At 40.2% G+C, this 24,396-nt stretch overlaps 3 protein-coding genes across 3 annotated transcripts; 1 reads left to right on the top strand and 2 right to left on the bottom strand.

Moving 5' to 3' along the window:
* Positions 1-777: 777 nt before the first annotated feature.
* Ugt35C1 (UDP-glycosyltransferase family 35 member C1) lies at positions 778-2,509 on the bottom strand. Its single transcript, NM_001104274.2, is given in 2 exon segments — positions 778-2,187; positions 2,249-2,509. Coding segments are annotated over 2 exon segments (1,553 nt in total). The 5' UTR covers positions 2,495-2,509; the 3' UTR covers positions 778-880.
* An 8,848-nt stretch (positions 2,510-11,357) lies between these two features.
* On the top strand, positions 11,358-13,923 carry mAcon2 (Mitochondrial aconitase 2). The gene has a single exon (NM_141785.3). The coding sequence runs from the start codon at positions 11,433-11,435 to the stop codon at positions 13,782-13,784; it is 2,352 nt and encodes a 783-aa protein (NP_650042.2). The 5' UTR covers positions 11,358-11,432; the 3' UTR covers positions 13,785-13,923.
* Positions 13,924-18,526: 4,603 nt separating this feature from the next.
* CheA86a (Chemosensory protein A 86a) lies at positions 18,527-19,416 on the bottom strand. Its single transcript, NM_001032003.2, has 2 exons — positions 19,273-19,416; positions 18,527-19,208 (listed from the first exon to the last, which is right to left on the bottom strand). Exons 1-2 carry the CDS (start codon positions 19,321-19,323, stop codon positions 18,690-18,692), a joined length of 570 nt encoding a protein of 189 aa, NP_001027174.1. The 5' UTR covers positions 19,324-19,416; the 3' UTR covers positions 18,527-18,689.
* Between the last annotated feature and the right edge of the window lie 4,980 nt (positions 19,417-24,396).

Genomic DNA, 24,396 nt, shown 5'->3' on the forward strand with positions numbered 1-24,396 from the left:
CTTCCCTCTCCACCCCACGACTCTTTTATTCCGACCAGGTAGCTGGCAGACCAGTTGAAAAAAAGTAACCCGCAATTAAGATAACGTTTTTTTTTCTCAGCGATACTTTTAACTCTGTAATTTTTGTGTACTTTGGGCAAAGTTTTTAGGAGTAGGCGTGGCTTAAAGCATGGTGGACCGGGAGCGGTAATGACTGCCCAAAAAACAAATATTCTTAAATTCCTTACATTTAATCAACCAATAAAAAGGTGTTAATAAACTGAAATAGAGGCGAAGGAAGTACAAAAAATTTTTAATTCCAATTCGATAAATGTCACTCATACGCCGTGTGGGCCGTGTAGTTAGTATTGCTCCAGCCCCACGTTTTACATTTTCATTGCAATTAAGATTTCATTTATATGCAAAACTTTAGTTAAACATTATTATCATCCCAGAATTTTAACAAATACTGCGTATATGTTTGGAATGAAAAGATTGCTTCCGTTTTTTGCTTGGACAGACCTAGTAATGATAAGAAGTATTATAATTACGCCTATTCGCCCGTCATTTTGATTTATTATCAAATTGATAAGTAATTAAATACTGACCATTTGCACTGTATAAATAAAAAACACTTTTCAACCGAGCGTTATCAGTAACAAACTTAGACAAAAACACTCGCACAGCTGGTCAAATGATAGCAATTGATGGCAATAGAAAAATAATAATGCCGATTATTGGTGTTCCCCATTAACTCGTTTAAGAAACGTCAGACCCTTGAAATGACAAACAACATTTGGCAATAAAATATATAGCATCAGTGATGGTATTACTAGATAATAATGATAAGAAAACAAGGTTCTTAAAACTGTAAACAACAAAGATATACTACATATAGCCTCTAATGTTTCTTAAGCTTATCAGCATGTAAGCATTTCTGTTTCTTTCCTCCCAATAATTTGCAAGATAACGTTACGATTAACAGAGCGAGTAGTAGAGGTACTGCCAGTATCACAGCTAAAGTGTCCAAGCTGTTCAGTTGAATGAAGTTGAGATCCCGGGAAGTTGCTCGCAGGTGAGGAGCACCATTGTGCCTGATTACGTACTCCGTCCACCAGACAGCTCGATCGACGGCTGATTGCGGTTGATCACGATACCGCTCGGAAATGGCCAAGGATGCTTTGGCATAACTGGGATCAGTGAGCAGCGTTTGAATGGCCTTTTCCAAATCCTCCTGCTTTAGATTATTCAGATCCAAGCCCAAGCCGAATCCCACTCGCTGGGCGCGCTGCACATTCATGTGCTGATCATAGAAGCACGGCAATCCCAGTATGGGTTTGCCAAAGTAAACGCTTTCGGTGCTGCTCAGCAGACCACCGTGGCTGATGAACAACTTCACATTCGGATGGGCCAGAATATCCGGCTGGGGATACCATTTCTTGATCAGCACATTAGCTGGCTTTCCAGGCATATCGTCATCTTCGAATTTCCACAGCACTCTCTGCTTCAATTTGGCAAAGGTCTTCAGCAGCGTATCACGAGTTTCCTGTGGCAGATCCTTGCTCTTCACATTGGAGCCCATGGAGAAGTATATAACACCATGTGGCGAACCCTCAATAAATTGTTTAATGTCTTCTGGCAGTGGTTTCGGCTTGTGCGAGATGTGCATTCCACCAACCTCAATCATGTTGGGCAAATAGGGTCGCGGATAGCTCAAAGAAAAATGCTGGCCCAGCAGAATCAACGAAAAACTATCCATGACTTCCTCCAGGGTTTTCTTTGCATTCGGGAAATACTTTTTGTAAACATTTCTCATATGTGGCAGGTGAACGAAATGGCGATGAATGTCCTCCACAATGACTTCGTAGTGATTTTCCAAGCGCTCCAGAAAGGTCATCCGATCGGTTCGAGGAGAGGTCACAAGCGGGTTATATGATATGGGTGATATATTTCCAGCAGCCTCATCAATAGTTCTATCGGTTCCAAAGCTGGAGAATCCCACTAAAGTGGCATTAAAATGCTGAGCAAAAGCGTACATCGGTTCCATATGGAGCATCTCCGCCAGCACCAGATCGAAAGTTTCTCCCGAATTAAGTAGCCTCTGGACACCCTCGTCCTCCATAGTTACATCGATGAATTTGTTTAATATGTAATCCATGGCATTGAGCTGCTGCCACAATAGTGGCACATTCAGCAAACTCATCATCTCTGCGAGCAAATAGATTTATAAATACAAAATACTATTACTTGTCAATGTGTTAATACACACCGTCTGCGAATTCGTGCGCTTTGAGGGCCTCAATAAAGCGCATATTTGGTGTCTCCTTGTTCTTGAAGGCATTAATAACGGTCACCTGATGACCCTTAGCTGCCAAGCTTTCAAGTAACTCTCCACAAATATGTACTGAGATCGACCCGGAAACGGCAGCGTAGCCAAAATCTTCGCACTTTCCGACTCGAGCGGCTTGGCGCTCAAAGCGCAAAACACGATCGCGATCACAGTTAATAATCTCATGGTCACGGAATGAGTATCGTGCAGCGACTAATTGAACAGATCGGTCAAACTTTCCTATATATACATATGTGCTTAGCTTTTGTTGATAGCGAACGAGAGAGCTTTTTGAGCGACAAACAATGCCCATTCACGATGATAAAGGGCATTTGGCATTTGCATTTTCATCGTTGTTATTTAATAAAGAGAGAGACATTCCACTTTTAAGAGGGAACCCTCCTCGGTTAGGGTAGTCCATGCTCGACACTCATTATCTTTATTGATTCTGTCGGTTTGCTTATGAAATAGCACTTTATAGCGGCTCGGGCCAACTATTTCACATTTTATTTAAAAATTGCCGAAGAGCTTCAAACGAGATTTTGGGCACGCGTTCCCGGCACGTGATGGAATGAGTATCAAATCGATTTATACATATCGCCAATTCGGTACGATTCGGTTCCACTATCACTCCATAACCAAATCGAATAATTAATATATAACCTATTATTATATTTTTGGGAATTTGTTAACCGCTTTTACATTACCTTATTCATATGTTTGTATTTCATATACACCATAAAAACCTTTACACAGTACTATCCCAGTTTCCTCTTTCGATATTAATTCCTCAATTTGTGCAAACTACTTAAAGTTGGCAAACTCCCGACGGGCTTTTAAAGATCTTCCCGTGAAGTCCCCGGTATCCGCTGGACTGAGTGCTGGGCAAATTCCCCGAAGAATGTGCGTGAGAAGTGCAGGCCAAACAAGCGGAGAAGGCAACTAAAAACAAAACGCACAACAGGGAGCTGGGCCGAAAGACGTGAAAAAGGCTCAAAACGAGTACCAATGCAGCTGGCCAGTTGGGAATTTTTGCCGGTGGAGGAGGCGAAACTCGGCGGAGCATAAAGGCCAAAGCGCTGCCTAAGAAAAGAAATTATTTGCTTAAGCGACGGCAAAGGACCTTGTCCGGAGCTTCCTTTTTCCCGGAACAAAGCACACTCACCCACCCGCACACCCACACACACACACACACACAGAGGCAGACAAAGAACAACAAGAATGAAAATACGTAGAATGAAAACAGCAGGAAGGAACAAAAATGAACAGAAAATGTAAAGTGAGTGGGCCAGAAATATTAAACTTTTATACACGAAAATTTTTAAGTGTATGTCCGGCGGGAAAAATTGTTACTGTTAATTTATAAATAAGGTGGAGTTGTTATTGTGGGCTTCTGACGGAATGTCCGCCAGTTGGACCCTTCCGAGCTTCCGAAACCCCACGATGGAACTCCTTTGTAACCCAGCAGGACCAGGACCAGGACCAAGACAACCACCACCATCGCCACATCCCTGGCTATTTGTTTTCACTTCAATTTATTTGCTTTCTTGCGCACATTTTCACTCCTTAGTCCTTGTTTACTCCTTTCATCCAACCCAATACCATCTCTTCCCTCACTTCTTTTTCACCCTTTTTTTTTTTTTTGTGAATCTCCAACCCTCTGAGCTCTTTAGCCCCTCTTTCCTTTGGCCATTTCTTTTGCCGTTTATTATGAGGCTTTTCCTTTGGTCGGCCCCGGATCGCCTTGCAACTTGATTCAATTAAGTTTCCTGATTATTTTAGCTACAAAAAAATGATACCAAAAAAAAAGGCCACAAGGCCCACCTCTTTTTCACTCCTCTTCGGTTAGCAATTTTAATTTTTTAATAAAGGGCATGTGTAAGGCGAGAGCTCTACAAGTGGGCCATCTTGTGGTTTCTGGTGCCCTATTGTATTGGTTCATCATCATCTTGGCGTGGAAGGGGTCGGCTCAAGTTCGTGGCGAGTCAACAACTGATCCGGGGTTAAGAAAAGGTCAACAGCAGGCTGTTCACTTTTCAACGGGTATTTCTGAGAAGAGGTCCTTCGCAATTGTGAAGTGTAACTGTGCATATAGAAAAAGGATGGTTTAAAGAGCATTCCTGAAAGTATATTTATATTTTAGTATTTTTTTAAATCATCAACTCATTCCAATAAATAAGAGTTTTAAATTTAAATCAAATATATTAGTTAAGTTAGTTTGAAAAATTTTAAAATCCTAATGCCCATCTAACAAAGCGATAAATTAGTACTTAAGCTGCCACACTAACAGCATGAAATCTTAACTGCTGGGATACTGCCTGGAAAGGAAAAACTTGGCTTTATCTCTTTTGTGCACTAAATGCTCTTGGCCTTTATTCGACTCGACTCGTCTCGTCTCGTCAGTAGAAAAGCCTGAACAACATTAATCAGGCTTACCTTGTCGTGTATTTTTCCCCACCTACAAACAACCCACACACATGTCTGACTACCATGGATGAAAGGAATTATCCGGAGGGCCGAACAACGAATAGCAACAGCTGCCATATTGACGATGCTTTAAGTGCAAATGCAATTTATTTGCAACAAGCACTTGCTGCACGAACTATGCAACAATGGCTGGCCAGGAATTGAGATTGGAAGTGCCGAGGAACAATTTGCCCATAAGTAAAAATCATTTTTCATTTGTTTTCATTTCCGTTTTATGAAGCATTTTGATTTCGGCATAGCTTCCGACTTCCACACACCATTCTCTACAATACCATATCTTTTCTGCTCTACACTGACGAGATTAGAGAATGTTAAGTGATGGGCAGAACTGCAGTTTGGCAAAAGGACCTCGGACCTAGCTCCTGAATACCTGAAAATCACTCGACCAGGAGCAAGCTGAATCCTTCCAGGATTCTAGTCTGAATATTTGCTACATATTCACTCGCTCGAAGAATGCCAGTCAACGTTGACAATCGACTTTTATTGCTGTTGAAAAGGACTAGTAGCAAGCAAAAAAAAAATATGAAAAACAAGAGATCGGAAAAATCGGAACGATGCGACAAAGAAACGCATGAATGCACTGAAAGAAAAATTTAAAAAACGACTATATTTTACAACATATTCATTCTGTTTCTTATTCGTGCCTTTCAGATACAAAATCATAAATCTAAAACCAATAACAATTATGAAAACACACTAAAACACACCATTGCACAAAGTTATTGATGTTAATATATAAGAAATACCAAGACAAGACAAGCACAAGATTTTTTTCAATGTGCCCAACGACTTTGTCAACTCCCAGTTATTACGTTTTGTTTAACATTTCAGCAAATTACACTGCATTGTCTAGAGCTCAACTTCAGAGTGAAGTTGAAGTCCCCGTTTTCTTTGGGGATTTCCCCATTCGACAGCTTTTCAGACTTTTTTTCTTATTTTTTTTTTTTGCTTCCTTTTCGACGTACTGACCTCTACCGGATTTCGAAGGGAACTTGTGCAATTGCATAAGCACACTTTCCGGTTAGCACTAAGAAAATATCTGCAGCAGAAAAGCAAATGGAGATGTTACAGGGTCAGGATTTGAAGTTTGCTTGCTCTATGTAAATTACACTTGTAATACGATTTTTGGGAAATGAAACTCAAATGGCGAAAAATATTCAGATGATTACAGCTTGATATCATAAATAATTTTAGCTATAGCTTAAAAAAGGTACAACTTAATTAAGATAATTTGGAAACTCTACATTAAGATCTTTATAAGTTTCTGCAACTATAGTTCATAGCAAACATGTTGAAGAAGTATGTTCAATTTGCTTTTCCCCTTTTAATGAAATCATATTTTGGAAAAATCTTTTCACTTTCATCTCCACGCCCGAAATACTTTTGTATCTTTCTCTGGCAAGGACATCTGAAAGCATGCTGCACTATTTTTGAAGCCACTGACAGGAAATTGAAAAAGTGAGGGGCGTGAACGAAAAGTTCAGGAAATAAGGAAAAAGAAATAGTTTTCCCTGAATTAAGTGCGTGTGTCCGGGTGCGCAGGGTGACCAGTCGCCCACAAGTAAACAACGAATGCATGAATTCACCGGTCTCAAGGTAAAGAACCGTGGTCTAAGTAGCCCGGAAAAGCACAGCGGTGGTATTTACGGTGGTTTTGCCGCCGACCAGTGGGTCAGATGGTCAGTGGCCAGGCATTGTTTCGTGTCCATTTCGCTGCGCTTGACTTCGCTGCTCGACGACCTCCGACCTCCAACCTACTATTTCCAACCTCTCGGGGAGTTCAACAACATTACGCCACACAGTTGAACAATTTTTTCTTTGCGTTTCGTTTGCTTTGCGTTTCCAACTGCTTCAGCTGGAGCTTCTGGCCAAGTTCACAGTGTAATCCATCCGGGGAATAATTATTGTGTACATATTAATATAGAAACCGGGAAAGCCAAGAGGGTTGATCGTTTAGCCGCGATGGACGGCGTTATGATGCCCCTCGAAAGTAAATGGAAAATGGATGGTCTATAAATTCTCGCCTTTGGTTTTCAAATTGCGCAAAAAGGTTGTTTAAGTGTGCCCCAAAGAGGTGTAGGAATGGGGGCTCTTTATGGATTTTGTTATGTTTAAGTGGGGTTTAAGTAATCGGGTTGATTTTATACTGAATTATGCCTCATCATTGAAGATATGAAAAAATGCTTTAAAGGATAAAGAGTTAAGTGAAAAGTATAAATGCAAAAACTGTAGAGCCTCGAATTTATGACTGGAATAGACAACTTACAGCGTCATACATTTTCTTATATTCTCACTGTAAAATGAATCCTTTAGCCCTCTAATCCATTATCCAAATCCAAGGCTGGTTGTAAGCCATTATGAACTCCAACTCATTAACCGGTTTTAAAGGTCCAACTTTATGCACACACGCACACTCAGCAGCGGATTAAGCTGCCAGGTTTATGCCACTAAATTGCGTCGTTGTCGAGCATAATTTATGCATTAAAATGGCATGCAACGGAGAAGTTGACTCCGAACTTGGATCGTACCGTGCTGCAAATTAAATCTAATTATGTGCGGCCAGCAGCAGGAGACGGGGCAAAAAAAAAATATATAGAAAAGGGAACAAGTACACAGCGACTGGTGAAAGGGGTTTTTGGCCGGATTCGGACAGGGCTTTCTTTTTGCCAAACTGACCCGCACAAATGCGTCTATTGACTGAAACAATGCAGACAAAAGCGACGCAGCAACTGAGCCGGGATCATAAAACGGGAGTCGGGAACGGTAGCTATTGCACCTGGAGGTAAACCAGGTGAAACAGGTGCACCAAGCTGATTCCCAATGGAATTGGCTTCGTTGAGTGATGAAGGCGGCGGCGGTGGCGGGGACGGAAAGGTAAATAAAGAAAAGAGCTAAGCTACACTGCAAACAAAAACGTTATCTAATTCCTAGATTACCTTTCAGGATATATATAAAAGTATAAATCAATACATTTTTAGATCAGTTCTCTAAGCTATAAGTTTATTGATAATGAGCTACAAAAACATGTGATTCAAATAAGACCAGCTTACTTTCATAAAAACATTTTTGTACACATGTGTATGTGTAACGTGAGGGTACTGTAAAAGCCATGTAAATAGTAAATAGTGAAAAAACCCTTTGAATAAAAATGTATGGTAACTAATAATGTTAAGTTATTTTGAAATCTCCCCATTCCACAGTGCAAAAGGTAGAAAAATTGCCTGAGCTCGGCTTGCGCCTGAATTGAGCTCATGAATGGATTGCCAAGAGGGTTTACCAAAGGGAACGAGGCGAGCGGAAAAGCGGTCAACTTATGGCTTAGACGCATGGCAAAAATCCATATTTATATATATGAATGGAACGTGGACAGGGACATTGAAGTGGTCAGAGAGCTGGGTGTATAGTCCTGTAAAGTGGGTCCCGTGAACTAGGTGCTGGCGACAAGCGAACCACACCGGATCGGGTTTGGGGACTTGGGACTGGGAACTGGGAACTGGGTACTGGGGACCCGGTTACTTATGCTTCAATGGATCCCTGAAACTCGGTGTACGAGTATGTGCCGCAATTGCGGTAAAATATGTTTGCACAAAAGGAAATCGCCAAAGCCACGTGTGCAGGAAATGCTGAATTTGTCTGCTTGGCGCGCTAAAACAAAGCCCGACTCGAATGACCGGCAATTCCCGGAAACGCATTCGATTGGATGGGCAGAGATTTCCATTCGTTTGGGGCCAAGAGTTTTAGTCCTTGACGAATGACAAGGGATGCACGTTTTAGTAATGCCTTATAAATACACTTATACATATATAATGGACTATTGAAATATTACCAAGATTATATAAATTACGCTAAATGACTTTAGATTTTAAGACATGAATCCAATCTGTCAGTAGAAAGATATTTCTTTTGATGGTTTTAATATGACCAATTTTAGTTAATATGAAATATTTGTTGCCAAATATAGTTAAGAACCCAGTTCTGAGAACAGGCTGCCAAATGTGCGGCGGTTTTTCCGGGTATTATTGCAATATTGCTGCCAGTGCGCCAAAAACTGTGCTATCCCGGGCTAGATGGCAAACTACGGCGGCACTTCCGCTGCCACTGCCACTGGCACTCCGGTGTCTCTCGCCTTCCTGCTCATCGGCGTCTGGACTGGACTTTGGGGAATATTATTGAAAAGTTTTACCGCAAGCTGTGCCGGTGCGGAGCGGAGTGGAGCTCACTGCAAAAGCAACCAACGTATTGTTCGCCAGTGGATGGCATAAAACCCACCACCCACCCACTCACACCCACATCCACGCCCAGCAAAAAGATTCGAATAAAAAATCTGGAAAGAGTGGGGAATAATAAAAGGAGAAGAAGAAAGCGAGGATTAAAAATTTTTGCCAGTCCAAAGTTTCAGTTTTGTTGCAACTTTGGCCACCGACACCACAGCGGCCACACCTACAGCTCCTCGCGCCCACCACTCCGACCACCCGCCACCACCCCGAATTCCCCGGATCAGTGCTACATATGGCCATAGTTCGTTTGCCCACATTTTCTTTCTTTCCCCGGGCACGAGTACATAAATTTTGCCGGCAATTTTCGGGCATTCGCCCAATCAGACATCAAGTCACTAAAGTATAAAAAAGAACAGAAGCAGCTAAAACTTTGAATTGTTCCGGTTATGTGGGATATTTTTCAACGTTCTCAACTATTTTGATTAGATTATAATATAAAACAGAAATTGCACTTGTGTATTTCAATGGTCAAGGAGATTTTTATGATAGATCCTTACTAAGCGAAAAACTATTCAATATAAGAACATATTTAAATTTTTATAAAGATTTATAAAGTAAATTTACTAGAATTTCAATTATTGAAATTGGGAAAATATTTTTAAAGCAATTTAAAAAACTAAAAAGACCTCTATAAAGAGTAGATAAATCCAATCAAGGGTTAGGAAACACCTACACCTGTAAGTTTCCCTTATTTATAGCCAAAGTTTAATACTTCAAATGCAATAATTTATACCAAAGCGAATGAGAATTGTCGACACTTTGAGCCGGACACTTTTTCGGCCAAGGCCAATGGACAAACGCAAATATATTTAAGCTAATTGCATTTTCCTTTCTGGAACAGGAGCATATGATGACCGGCGGGCAACGAGGCCACGAGATTGCGAATCTAATATGCGATGGCAAATGACAGCGCACAAAACTAAGCGACCATGTGTTTTGGGATGAAATTTGCACAACCTTGACATTTTCAGCCCCCCAATCAAATTGACCCACCGCGCTTCATTGGATGGAAAGCGAACGGTCGGATGGCCAGTTTCCAATTTGCAATTCGATGTTGCTGAAAGCGGAACAAGCAGCAATCGATCAATTAAACAGATTAATAATCAGCGTTTGTTCAGCTGACAAATGTATTGGAACAGCTGGCGTTTCCAGGAAGAATTCAAATAGTATTTCACGATCTTCAGACTTTCCGATATTTAAGTACAGATCTTGTACGCCAGAGTAAAAGGTTATATCATCATATCATTAGATCATGAATTAAAAGTATAAAGTTATACAACAATCTTTAAAAATTTACTAGATGAACGATTATTATCTAAAAGATCTTTAACATATTTTTATGATTTTGTACATTTTTGGGAATAACGGGCAAGCGGCGAACGGAGAAAAAGTTTTGCGGTCAAGAGTGTGTGCCAAGTAGTTGCCAATCAATTTTTGGCATCGTTAGGGAGTGGCAGGACGACAATACCATTGCCATGTTGTACGACCAGGATCCTTTGGTAGCGAGAAACCACCCTGAGCAGCAGCAGCAGCAGCAGCAGCAGCAGGCTCGTCAATGGCATTGTGGCCAACAGGCACGTCGATTTCAATTGAATGTGGTGCGGCCAACTACCAATGTCTCCTGTCTCCTGGCGCTCGTCTCCTGTCCGCTGTTCCACATCCACATCCACATCGTCATCCCACATCGCCCATTATGACACGATGCCAGCAAACCAAACACAATCACAGGAGGTTGCAGTGCCCACCGTCACACTCACTTGCAGTTGACACTTTGGTAGCCGGCTCGCATCCTGGCATCCATGCATCCCCTGTCCTTCTGTTTGTCATCCGTCCAGTTCGCTGGCACTCTTCGTCTCGTCTGTAGTTGACTGTCACTTGGCCTATGCCATCGATGGCTCCACCCTCCTTCCATCCTCCTAACCAGTCGCACGCCCACTGATTCACTTGCAACATGAAATCCGTTGAAATGCCCACTCAGCTCACCCTTTGGATGCCACTTTGCATCTGCAACTGTTGGTGCGCATCAAATACGCACGGAACAATGAGCTAACCCAATAAATATGAGTATACATACGTTTGCCGAAGGTGTGGATGCTGTTTAATTAATAGCTACGGTCGAACAGTTTATTCAGTTGCATTTTATTGGAAGATGTAATTAAATTTTAAGCTCTGTGTTTTCAGGATGGAAGGAAAATCGAAAGATGTTCTTGTATTTTGCTACAAAGTTGAATACAATTAAGATTTCGAATCAAAGCAAACCAATTTTTTTACTCCCTAGTAAATCACTTCGACTTCAACAACACGAACTGCTAACCAATAAATCAACAAAATTTGTGCAAATACAATACAAACACATTCAAATGGCTCAACGAACACATAGATATATATGTTTGGCGGGTTCCATGGTGCGAAACTTTCACACGGCGCGTTTTCCACGATGTGATAAAGTGGCAATGTCAAATTTTGATACCGGAATTCCCTTGCCCTATAAGAAGTTGAGGGAAAACCTGGATTGCATCAAGGGTCGACTGGGTGGACCGCTAACCTTGTCGGAGAAGGTGTTATATTCCCATTTGGATCAACCGGATTCACAGGAAATCGAACGAGGCAAGTCCTATTTGCGATTGCGACCAGATCGCGTTGCCCTGCAGGATGCGACTGCCCAGATGACGCTACTGCAGTTCATTTCGTCGGGCCTGAAGAAGGTAGCAGTTCCATCCACCGTCCACTGTGATCACTTAATTGAGGCCCAGATCAGTGGCGATAAGGACTTGGCCAGGGCTAAGGATCTGAACAAGGAGGTGTACGATTTTCTGTCCTCGGCGTGTGCCAAGTATAACTTGGGTTTCTGGAAGCCTGGCAGCGGCATAATTCATCAGATCATTTTAGAGAACTATGCATTTCCCGGACTACTGATGATCGGAACTGATTCCCATACTCCGAATGGCGGCGGATTGGGTTGCCTATGCGTTGGAGTTGGTGGTGCTGATGCCGTCGATGTGATGGCGAATATACCGTGGGAACTCAAGTGCCCGACCGTGATTGGATGCCATCTCACGGGTAAGATCAGTGGGTGGACTTCGCCCAAGGATGTCATCCTTAAAGTGGCCGAGATTCTGACCGTTAAAGGAGGTACGGGTGCCATTGTGGAGTACCATGGTCCTGGCGTCGAATCTATTTCCTGCACAGGCATGGCTACTATTACCAACATGGGTGCTGAAATCGGTGCCACAACTTCAATATTTCCATTCAACGAACGCATGGTCACATATTTGCGTGCAACCGGTAGAGGTGCCATCGCTGATGAGGCCACAAAGAATAAAGATCTTTTGGTTCCGGATGAGGGTTGCAAATACGATAAGGTGATCGAGATCAATTTGGACACCTTGGAACCGCTGGTGAATGGCCCCTTCACTCCCGATTTGGCCCATCCCATTAGTAAACTGGGTCAGAACTCCGAGAAGAATGGCTATCCGATGGAAATCAAAGTGAGTCTAATTGGTTCCTGCACGAACTCCTCCTACGAGGACATGGGACGATGTGCCAGCATAGCCAATGACGCACTGGGTCATGGCCTAAAATCGTGCGTTCCATTTAATGTTACCCCGGGATCGGAGCAAGTTCGAGCTACAATCGCACGGGACGGCATTATAGATGTGCTTGAGAAGTTTGGAGGCACCGTGCTGGCGAATGCCTGTGGTCCCTGCATTGGACAGTGGGATCGCAAGGATGTAAAGATGGGAGAGAAGAACACCATTGTCACGTCGTATAATCGCAACTTCACCGGTCGAAATGATGCCAATCCAGCAACACATTGTTTTGTTACGAGTCCAGAAATGGCAACTGCATTGGCTATCGCCGGACGTTTGGATTTCAATCCGATGACGGATGAGCTTACGGGTACCGATGGCAAAACGTTCAAGCTCAAGGAACCGCACGGCGAAGAGCTGCCATCCAAGGGTTTTGATCCCGGAGAGGATACCTATCAGGCTCCCCCAGCGAAAGCAGATGATATCAAGGTCAATGTCGATCCCAAGTCGGATCGCCTGCAACTGCTCGAACCTTTTGAGAAATGGGACGGCAAGGACTACATTGATTTGATGGTGCTTATCAAAATCAAAGGCAAATGCACCACCGATCACATCAGTGCCGCTGGACCCTGGCTTAAGTATCGCGGTCATTTGGATAATATATCAAATAACATGTTCATTGGGGCAACAAATGCCGAAAACAATGAAATGAACAAGGTCAAAAACCAGAAGACAGGCAGTTTTGACGCCGTACCAGCGGTGGCACGCGATTACAAGGCCAACAAGATCAAGTGGTGTGCTGTGGGTGAGGAGAACTACGGCGAGGGATCATCCAGGGAGCACGCTGCCCTGGAACCTCGACACTTGGGCGGAGTGGCCATTATCGTCAAGTCGTTCGCCCGCATCCACGAGACGAACCTAAAGAAACAGGGTATGCTCGCCCTGACATTCGCCAATCCCGGTGACTACGACAAAGTTCAGCCGTCGAGCAAGATTTCGATACTGAACCTCAAGGACTTGGCACCTGGCAAGCCTGTGGATGCTGAGATCAAGAATAATGGTAGCTCCGACAAAATCCAGTTGAACCACACCCTTAATGAGCTGCAGATCCAGTGGTTCCAGGCTGGAAGTGCCTTGAATCTAATGAAGGAGCTTGCCGCCAAGGGTGGCGATAAGAAATAGTTCTCATCAATATTCACTTTACTAAATTACTACGTTTGTATCTCATAAAGAGCATAACCAGTACTTAATAGTTTAAGTTGGCAACCGGAAGATAAATATCTCCTTGTACAATTATTCTGGAAATAAATCAACTTTACATAAACCGCAGGACACTATAATGGTCCAAACTTTAATACCAAAATGGCACATGAAATGCCGAAAAACTAAACCGAAAGCCAAAATAATTCAAAACTAATTAAAATCCATTTAAAATTGCACCCAGCCTGCAATGCAGAAAAATAATAATAAATTTTCCGACTTAAGCTGCCCAACTTTTTTGTCAACTGGATGGTTGCATGGGTGGATCACTGGGTGAATGGGTGGTGCAGAGTGGTCCACAGTGGGGCACAGTGTGGCAAAGTGGTGCCAGAGTGGGGCAGAGAGACAATAAGCGACGCTTATCAACGGTGCCAACCGAAACTGTCACATGCATTGTCATTGTCACAGGGGCGGGCGGCTCAAGGGGCTCAAATGGGGGTTTTCCGAGCAGAGGCCGTGCCATATTTGCATTTTGCTTCTCGCTCAAACACACACGTCCTGCTTATGCGTAAGTGTGTGTGTGTGTGTGTGCGTGTGTGGACGTATGTGAGTTGGCATAGAAAATTATTTGCTACTTTTAATTAGTGCCAAAAAGTCATTCACAAAATCCAGGGAGAGAGGAAGAGACACAAAGCACCCAGTGAAATAGCTACAAGAGGAGGTAGTTCGGCTGCAGAGCGAAAGGGACCGGTATGGAGAAAGCGAAAGAGACAGAGGCAGAGGATATAGGAGCCACAGAGCACAAGTTCACCGAGCAAGTACAAAAATGTCTATATATATCTGTATCCTTCTCACTCTGCGAACTGCCACTGCTTTTTGCGGCAATATTTGCACAGCCTCCGACTGAATGAGCGGGTCGTGAATGTGGTGCATGTGGCAATACAGTGCGTTTCATCGCAATATAACATTAGCAAATCAGCAAACTAGACTAGGTTTCTTCGGCGACCATTTTGCACAGTTTCATATTCATTCATATTACTTTTTAATATTCTAAGCTATTTAATCCAAAATTAAAAGAACAAACATTCAGATAATACATATTTAACGAACAGTTCCATTAATTGGATAATTATTATTAACCAGCGTGTCAACTATTTAAAATGGTTTTAGAGAATTGCGTGTTTAAAAAAAACTCATTTAGTAGTAAAAAAAAAAAAGCAACCTTTGATTGCCGACTGATAATGTAACAATGAGCAAAACATAAAAATGATTTTTATGATACATATGAAAAATTGCATGCACTGAACAATAAATATTAATAGCAATTATTAATTACTTATCAGTGGCTAAAAAGGATAGTAATCAAATGAAGTCAACTTTTGTTTAATAAACCATTTAGCTAACCTATTATTTTTTCAATGAAAGTTATTTTTTAGAACTGCACTGTTCGCCCCCCAAGCAGCCACTACCCCAATCAAAAAAGCCAACAAAAAAAAATGATAGCAATTTAGCCCGGCCTAAAACCGAAAATGTTCAATTATTAACCCGTAATGTAGGATGTGTGTATGGCTCAGGGAGTCCAGTTGGTAAGAAGTCTATATATAGACTATGATTTTTGTCAAATTGCATTCAATTTGGCCAGAGCTCGGGCAGGACTCCTTTGTATCCTGGCTGCCACAAGCATTTGTATTTGTATCTCTGTATCGGCTGGATCTCCCTTCTTCCGCCTCTCACCGCATCTCTTTCGCTCCAATCGCTACCCGTCTCTTTCTGTGACCAAGTGCATGGCAAATGTCACACATGCATTTCAATTTGAATTTACAATATTTCTAGCTTCAAATGCAGGCATGTGGTTGCGTGTGTTCAGCTTGCCATCCAGGCACTTCATATATGTCTTGCTCTGATGCCCGACTACCGTCTGCCGTCTCTCTCTGCCCCAGTTTAGCTATCTCTGTCGCTCACTTCCCCGATCTGTTTGTCATTTGCATACTTTGCACTTAAGTGAATTTAATCATTCTCTTCGATATTTTTGCTGCCCTGAGCTAGCTGAAAAATGTGTTTATCTTTTGTATGGATTTTTAATGTCATCTATTGTATCAAGGTCCCATGCCATACTCGCAGCAATTTTCGTCCCACTCTTGTTATTCCGGTTCCTTGCTTAGTTTATTTTATTAAAATTTTAATTGCTTTTTGGAAAATGTTGTGTCAATGCGTAGACGCAGCAACAACAAGTTCATTGATATACAGCGACGAAAAAGGAAACATTCTAGATATTTTTATGATGCACAAGCATGTATTTTTCCATTTTCCTTTTACTTGGCTGGGTAAGAACGGATTTTTCAATTGAACCGACATTTTTTGCAGGTTTGTCAGTTTTGCGTGCCTGTTAAAACGTAGGAATAATGGCTAAAAGTCTATATCCAAGAAAAATGTTGAAGGGTTAGTACATTTCCCGAGCTTTTGTGGAAGCCGGCAAATTTATATTCATAAAAATATATTCTTTGATTGATTGTTCTACGAATCAATTGCAATTTATTCCTTGGTTGTGAAAATGGTTATTTGGGATTTATTATTTTGGTTTATTGTTTTCGATAGTGTAATACAATAATGTATATGAACGGCATTCCTTGATTAACTCGTTTGTTTTTTCAAATTGCACTCATACTTTTCCAATTTTGCTCAACGGTATTTTAGTTTACATATTTCATCTTTGCCACCTACTCTTTGCGGTCTCATATTAAACTCCTACAAAATCATCGACATAACCCTCCATATGTATAAATAGCTCCCTTCGCAGATTAGGTCGCCATTTGCCAAGCTGCAATAAGAAAATTACACGCTTGACTCGAACCGATAAACGTAAATCACACACAAATGACAACTGCCAATAACCTCGCACGAGCATCCAAAAATAAAAGAGAAACCGCAAAAAATAAGAAAATTTTGAAAGCAGGAACACAAACACAAACAAGCAAAAATCGAACGAAAATAAAATGAAACTCGCTCTCAACACATAAATTGCATTTTGGCCGCTGGCGAGGTAAACAGCCACAAATGCCACATGAAAATAGAAGAAAAACCAAAGCGATAGAGCGGGCGGAAAAATAAAGCAAAACTTGACAATAATCGAAAAATTATTTCCACACATTGTGTGTGCTGGCTGTGCGGCGGAGGCGGGGGCGTGTCAAATCAAAGAAACAAATAAAATGAGGAAAAACAAGGGAAAATCCACAGTGCACATAAACCGGTGGCAAAAAGAAAAGAGCACGAATTAAGTTAAGCACTTTTATTTATTATTAAAAAAGTTTCCATCTGGGAGGGGGAGTAGAAATTGTAGAAGCAATACACACACACGGTGGGTGTGGCTAGGGAAAATCAGCAAAATCTGCACATAATGCCAAGAAAATCCCGAATTTATCGTATCACTTAGATGGAGTATCATATCTTTGTAGTTCTCCCCTTTTCAAAGGGGTTAAAATGCGAACTAGTAACCTAAGAACTGTGGTCTAAAGTTATGATATATTGCAAATAATGTTAAATATGATTATTTGGTTGAAAGTACATTCTAATGTTTATCTAAGTGTATCAATGGGCATTGACAACATTTAATTGAGAATGCTTTATATTATTGCATATTAAATGAGATTAAACGATTTGCTTATACCTTTTATCTCCTTTTAAGTTAAATTGATTATTTGGTTGAAAGTACATTCTAATGTTTATCTAAGTGTATCAATGGGCATTGACAACATTTAATTGAGAATGCTTTATATTATTGCATATTAAATGAGATTAAACGATTTGCTTATACCTTTTATCTCCTTTTAAGTTAAATTGATATCCCACTCCAAAAGATTTTATATATTTGAAAATCAAAATTACAATAGAAAAATTACAACTACCACTGTTTTCCCAGTGTTTGTGCATTCATAATATAACTGTTGATTATTGCGCCAACACGCACTCGACGAAAGTGAAGCAGCAACAGCTTCAGCAGCTTCGACTGTGAAATCTGCGAGCAGGAATCTGGCAACGTGGCGTATGCGCAATATTATTAGATATTGAAAGCAGCCATCGATGATGATGGCCAAATGCTGCCCCGCTCGCTTAGCCCAACACTTCCACCACCAAATCAAAAAAAAAAAAGGAAAAAAGCGAACCGAAAGCAATTGAAAGCAGCCACAGCAGCAGACATATGAATTTTTTCCTGGCTCCCTTTAGCACTCGGAATCGGAATAAACCTCCTTTAGTCCTGGCAACCCCGCTCATCCTCCCTTGGCATTCATGTATGTCTGTATATGGAGCATGGTCGAGGTGGGGGTTATGCGATTTGGATTCGGATTTGTCTGTGGGCGTGTCTTTGGCGAAAAGCTATGGAGAAGCTCCATGGCTCCTGCAGATGAAGCTGAAGCTGTATTAAATCGATGGCAATGTGCTAAATGTGTGGCAGATTATTTATTAGTGTAATGGCTTTAAATTTGCCAGCGCAGATGCTCAAATCGAGGATGCTTTTCACTCCGAGATTTATGCTTGTGCTTCGAAAATCGGGTATGGCCATTTAAATATTACGAATAGATGGAATTTTCATACGTTGCAATGAGTACAAAATGATTGAGTGTGGACCTAAGGCGAATTTTACGCGGTTTTACGCGGGGAGTTTTATATCTGATTTATAGCAGATTATACAAATTATTTATGACTCAGGCTAACAAATACAATATAAAAATTGCAATTAGTACGTAATTGGTTTATTTTAGACCATTTAGTAAGTATACTAAAAACATTATTACGTTTACGTAAATTTGCATATGGATTACTATTTTCGAAAAATGGAAATGTTTTAGTTAGACGAAAATGTTTATAATTCCTCTAGTTCAGCATGAACTTTTAAAGGGGCCGAAGGTTAAAATTTGGAGCACGGTCTTCGATGGAGGAGGTAAGGTTATATGAGCCCATTGGTACATTATTTTTATAGAAAAATGCAATGTGTCGACAAAGGCCGCGCTGCATAATTTTTGGCCAATTTTGAACGTTAATCGTGACGTTCTTTAAATAATAATGTCCTTTGGGAAATAAGCAAGAAGTTGTGTTTAAAAATAAATCGGTGTTAATTCCATTTTTGATGCAGTCCCTGAAATAGAAACCATATTTTTTGAAGAATGTACACACTCCTTGACGTGGAACGCTCATAGGAAGTAGCTTATAATTGCCGTCGCGAGCAGGATTCGTGTAAATTTCCACAGATATCTGAAAATGTTCATCGTCCAAATCCTCGAGTATTTCAAAAGTCCCATTCAATATGCGCTCGCGACCAATCAGTCGAAGATTTGAAAGGTCAAACGGTTTGGAGTTCTCTTCACTGGTCACCGACACAAAGATCGCCTCATACGACATTTGTGCCTGCAACTAATTTAGGAATCTAATTTAGTAATATCTCTGACTAAAATATGCATATCATTAGTATAATTACCAATAACTTGGGTATTCCTATAAGTAAAACAAGCACTGTGTATTTCAACATCGGAGCAGTAGGTCTATTTTACAATTGAAACTCATTCTCAGTTTTGGTGTTTGTTTTTATAGAGAAAATTTCACTTAATCCACTGAAACGTACGTTAATCTAACATGTTTAATCCAATTTTTTAATTAGAGATTATAGAACACATTTACATTACACGAAACAATCATGTGATTAATTACAAATACAGCGCATATGATGTTTTCATTCGAATTTGAAAAAGTTACACTAGCAAATTTAACAAAATTTATCAGAAAACTTATCGAAAACTACGGGATGCCATGACCCCCATATAACCCTTTACCATCAATGTCGGCAACTTATCTGTCACACTCCATCTGCAAAGTGGAATTGGTTCTATAGTATTTCCCCAACTCATTCACCCCATGCAGCTTCTAATCTTTTTAGCCATTTGGCTATTTTCAATTCGTTTTACCCCGTTCGGGTGCTTTTTTATCTGGCCACTTTCAAAATCAAATCTTACAAATTCACAACTGACAAACAAAAAACAAAAAAATAAAAAATAAAAGCAAGAAACCGAGAAAAACAAGTGCGAAAACCCAGCAGAAGCCGACAGTAGAGAGCAGAGAGTAGAAAAAAAGCCAACACGAAAAATCTAATAAAAGAATAGCTCAAAATCGGTGTGTAAAAATCAAATAAACGCTGCAACTGCAACGGCAGCCACTAAAGGGAAATCTTGCCCCCCAGCTGAGTTTTCTCTGGTTGGGAAAAAGTTTGTTTTTCGCCTTGCGCCAAGTTTTGTGCGTTTTTAAATGGCCCAAGCTGTGCTGGCCCCAAACAAAAACGAAGAGGAAAAGCTGGGAAAACCATTGGAAACACATGTCCAGCTAGCGGACAAGGACAAGAGCCATGGATCTGTGCAAATGTTTGTGAGCTTGGATTTCTTTTCGGTCATTACATTAAGTTGGCTATCTGTGGAGATTCGCTGCTGCACAAGCACACAAACTCCCCGATATCCACATAAGTGGTATTTGTGCTTGTGCTTTCTGCTTGTGCTTTCTGCTTTCAGCTCCTGCTTTTGCTTGGACCTCCAGATGGGGAGCAACGGCTGCTCCTAATGGTCAACGATTCGTAATATTTTTAATATTTGCTCAATAAAATGTCAGACAATTTTTGTCTCTGCCACTTAGACTCATTACATTTATTTGTACGATTGTTGCTTTGTTTGTGCTTAGCAACTTCTCTGCTAACATCCTAAAGCGAGTCCAGGTGAATTGGGTAATGCCCTTGAGTAAAGATTTATGTAAATAATAGATATATGTAAAACAGTATTTAATGTAAGTTTTTTTTTTTGCGTAAACAAAGTATATAAAAATTAAAGTTAAATAAAAAACTAAAAGCAAATCAAGAGAAGTAATAAAATGATTTTATAAGAAACAATAACACAAAATATTTTTAAAAAATCTAAGATATAAGATATTTGTAAAATGGATGTCAAAAACTATATAAATTTAATATATTTATTCTCACTTACCAATCGCAATATTTAAATGTAGTTAAGCGCGTAATTTTTTGTTGCGCAATACTTATCCTAGAGTATATTGATCCCCTTAAGGAAAGCCGAGACATTATTCTTCATATGCGTTGACCAGGAAAAGCTGAGTTTCCCGAGAGGGCGGCGTCGTGTAATCCTTTTTGTAGTTGACGCAAATCCTGTTGCTCTTTGCCAAGTCATAAAGTTTAATTTAGTTTTAAGCCTTTCAACTGGAAAATTGCATGGCTGTAGCAGCGAGACAGGGACGGAGTGATAAACGTAGTGCCCACCGCTTATCCCTTTCCCACTCCCTCGCAGCAACAAAAACAAATGGTGTTGACCGCAGCCTGTCATTTCGTCTTTGGCGAGAGGGGGACGGATAGCTTAAGCCCCAGTCCACCGGCGGGGAAAGGAGACAGCTGACGCCTTGCTGCACTGCTCTAAAATTAACACACGTTTAATATGCAAGTCGTGCATAAATTGCATTCTTGTTGCTGCTGCTGCTCCTGGTTCTGATGCTGCCACTGAAAGGAAGAATTTTCATCTTGCACACGCTTTTTAATTTGCCATCTGACGTCACGATGACGGGGGGCAAGTGCAACAACAATGACCACATGTCAGCGCCCTGCGAGAAAGTCCAGTGTGTCCACTTTTTCCAACTTTTTTTCGCTCTCTGCCACTTTTTGCCAAAGGGAAATACGTGCCCGTCGTCTCGTTACCATCATTATTATTATTATTATCGCCTGGACGGCCGGACATTAACGTTGATGCGCTTTAATTGCCAATTGAGGCGATGCCGGGTCCTTGCACCCGATCCAATCAGAAAACTGGCACTTAATGCAGCTCGGCTGAAGTAATTTGATTAAATATGGCCTACCGCTTTCCCAAGTACTTATTTGATCACTTTTTACACTTATGCACACTCGATTGCAGCGTTCTATTTAATTTAATAGTTTCGATTTAGCACTTCCATTTCGAATGTCACATGGAAGCACAGAGTTGAAATTAGTAATTGACAAGTCTAAACCGTAGTGTTGCAAAACGCCAGTGCATACCCGCACAATTTTAAAATGTGATGATCAGTGAACACAGTACAAATACAAATAAAAAGGTTTAAATTTATTCCTTCAAATTAAATTTATTCAAATTAAAAACACTAAAGGCGTAACTTATCAGTGGGAAAACAAATTCTCATTTTCTCTTTGGCCAATCTATTCACACAGATTTATGTATTTTCGCCCAATTATGCCTGTTTTTGGGGACTGCAGACAAGATTTCCGGACTTTTGAGACAGTGCCAAATTTCTTGGCAGTCGCATTAACGACAAATGTTGCCAAGTAAATTGGCATAAAACAAATCGGCGTCATCATCGTTATTAGCATTCCCCCCTTCCGGACGACTAATTAGATTGTTCTGCTAGCTCGAAAACAACTGGAGAATAGCAGTCGAAAATTGTTAAATAATTTCAAAAGAAATTAGCGTCCATTTGGTGTGTGAGCCTCTATGTGTGTGTGTGTATGCAGACAAAACATCATGAAAATAAAAATTGTAACCAATTTCATGCATAACAGTTAAATAAAATTTAATTTAGCAGAAAAACGAAGCAAATGAGAGTTAAAATGGGGGGAAAAGCGAAAAAGAAACAGCAACTGCACAAATTGCCAAAAGAAATAAAAATCACAACCAGATGAAAAGAGAGTAGCTAACAGTTGTGGCCACATTAATAGTTTCAGTTTCCTAGGCTTAAGAAAAGACACTACGGTAAGGTGGTCAAGGTTATATTTAATATATTAAAATTTTATAGAAATAACTTTGTTGCTTTCGGATATATATATGTAAATACATAGTTAAAAGAGTTATTTATGATCTTATTCTAAGAAACGCTTATTTTCCAGAACTCTAATATATAACAAATAATATCTAAATAAAAGCTAAAGTCAAAATGAAATCAATTAAAATCCAAAACTTTACAACACCTTTTACTACGATATAATAAAATATATATGTATATATATATATATATATAATAAAATTGATATGTGTTTAAACATTTTGACCTCAACTGTAAGAGGCAGAAGTGGTAGACGATGGAGAGTTTAAGAAAATAGACAACGAGAAATGAGTCGGCCATAATGAAGTCTTCATATTTGTGTAGCAGCAGCAACAAATGAATGCCGTCAACATTTATTATTAATTTTAATATTTCAAAGAGCTCCGGCGAGCCAGAACAAACAAAAACACTTTAAAAAGAAGGCGCCACTTTTTTTTTGAGGAAAATGGAATGAAGTTTACATTAATATGGTTGTTAACCGATTGGATTTGACTGCATTTTGACTATATAATTTAGACATTTACTCACCATTTTATACACCTCTCGTTTGGCCGCCAGCGACAACAATTAACTTTTAAACCACAGCCAAAGGCTGGGCAAATTTAATCAATTTATTTTAAACTCTAAAAAAAAACAGTGCATTTCACTAAATGCGCAAGAAATTGTGAGTTTCATCTACTGAAAATATTTTGCTTGGGGCAAAGCCCAAAGTCTTCTACCAACATTTGATTGTTTAACGAAATTAAAATGGGTTAATTTATTAATAACAATCAACTTAAAGCGTCTATATTCCTAAAGAGGAATTTGTTTGCCTTAGCTTAAGCTGATAAATAATTTAAGTATACAAAAACTTTAGAGTATAGATATCAATACATACTACATATTAATTTGCTTTAAAACCTTTTAATCAAAACCAATTTAAACGCAACGGGAAAAATACTCAAACAAAGACTGAGCTTTTCTTTTGTCTAAACGGTGCAGTAAACTATCTGTCATCTTCTAAATTGCGCGTGTTAAAAATGCCAAAGCCAAAATCCAAAAGACAAAACGAACTTAATTTCAGCGGCAACCAGAAATAAATCGGTGCAAAAAAAGGTCCTTTAACAAGGAGCAAGAAAGGAAAAAGCGAGCAAAAAGGCATGAACAATGCAAACCACAAAGCGACGCTTTTGTTTGCCAGTGTCGCATGCAGTCAATCTATATATGTATGTATGTACATATATGTATATGCATGTGTATCTATATGTGTGTGTAAGAGTGTGTGTGCCGCCTGCCAATCAACTCAACAATCGCAATCAATTTGCCCCGCTGCATAGTCCCCAACTGCCCTTCCCCCAAACGAATTTCCCACCCCATTTTCCATTTCGGGCGCATTGTCATGGTGCAAGTGCAACTGTCATTTCAAGCGCAATCTCTGCATACATATGCTGAAGGGGAAGGGATGGTAAGGGGTTCGGTTGGAAAATGTGTGATATATCAGGAAAACCCCAAAAAAAAAACGTAAAATAACGCCCATGGCGCCGCAGTGCACTTTTTAATTACGATACTGCGACATTAAGGACCGCAGACATTACATGCATGAATCATAGCCGCAAGGTGTTTAAAAAACGAAAGGAAAACGATTTAAACCGGATGTGTTGCTCTTAAAAATAAAGAGTGCCTTTTAGTGGCATTTTCATGTAAACCGTTGAAGAAATATTTACTGCAAAAAAATATATATAAAAAGTTTAATGTTTAATGTATATTGCTT

This window comes from Drosophila melanogaster, chromosome 3R (genome assembly GCF_000001215.4).
Source record: "Drosophila melanogaster chromosome 3R".
NCBI classification, from domain to species: domain Eukaryota; kingdom Metazoa; phylum Arthropoda; class Insecta; order Diptera; family Drosophilidae; genus Drosophila; species Drosophila melanogaster.

Coding starts and splice junctions, on each gene's coding strand:
- mAcon2 (NM_141785.3), top strand. CDS start 11,433: ATGGCTCAACGAACACATAGATATATATGTTTGGCGGGTTCCATGGTG.
- CheA86a (NM_001032003.2), bottom strand. CDS start 19,323: ATGTTGAAATACACAGTGCTTGTTTTACTTATAGGAATACCCAAGTTA. Junction 19,209..19,272: donor TAGGAATACCCAAGTTATTG/GTAATTATACTA, acceptor TTCCTAAATTAG/TTGCAGGCACAAATGTCGTA.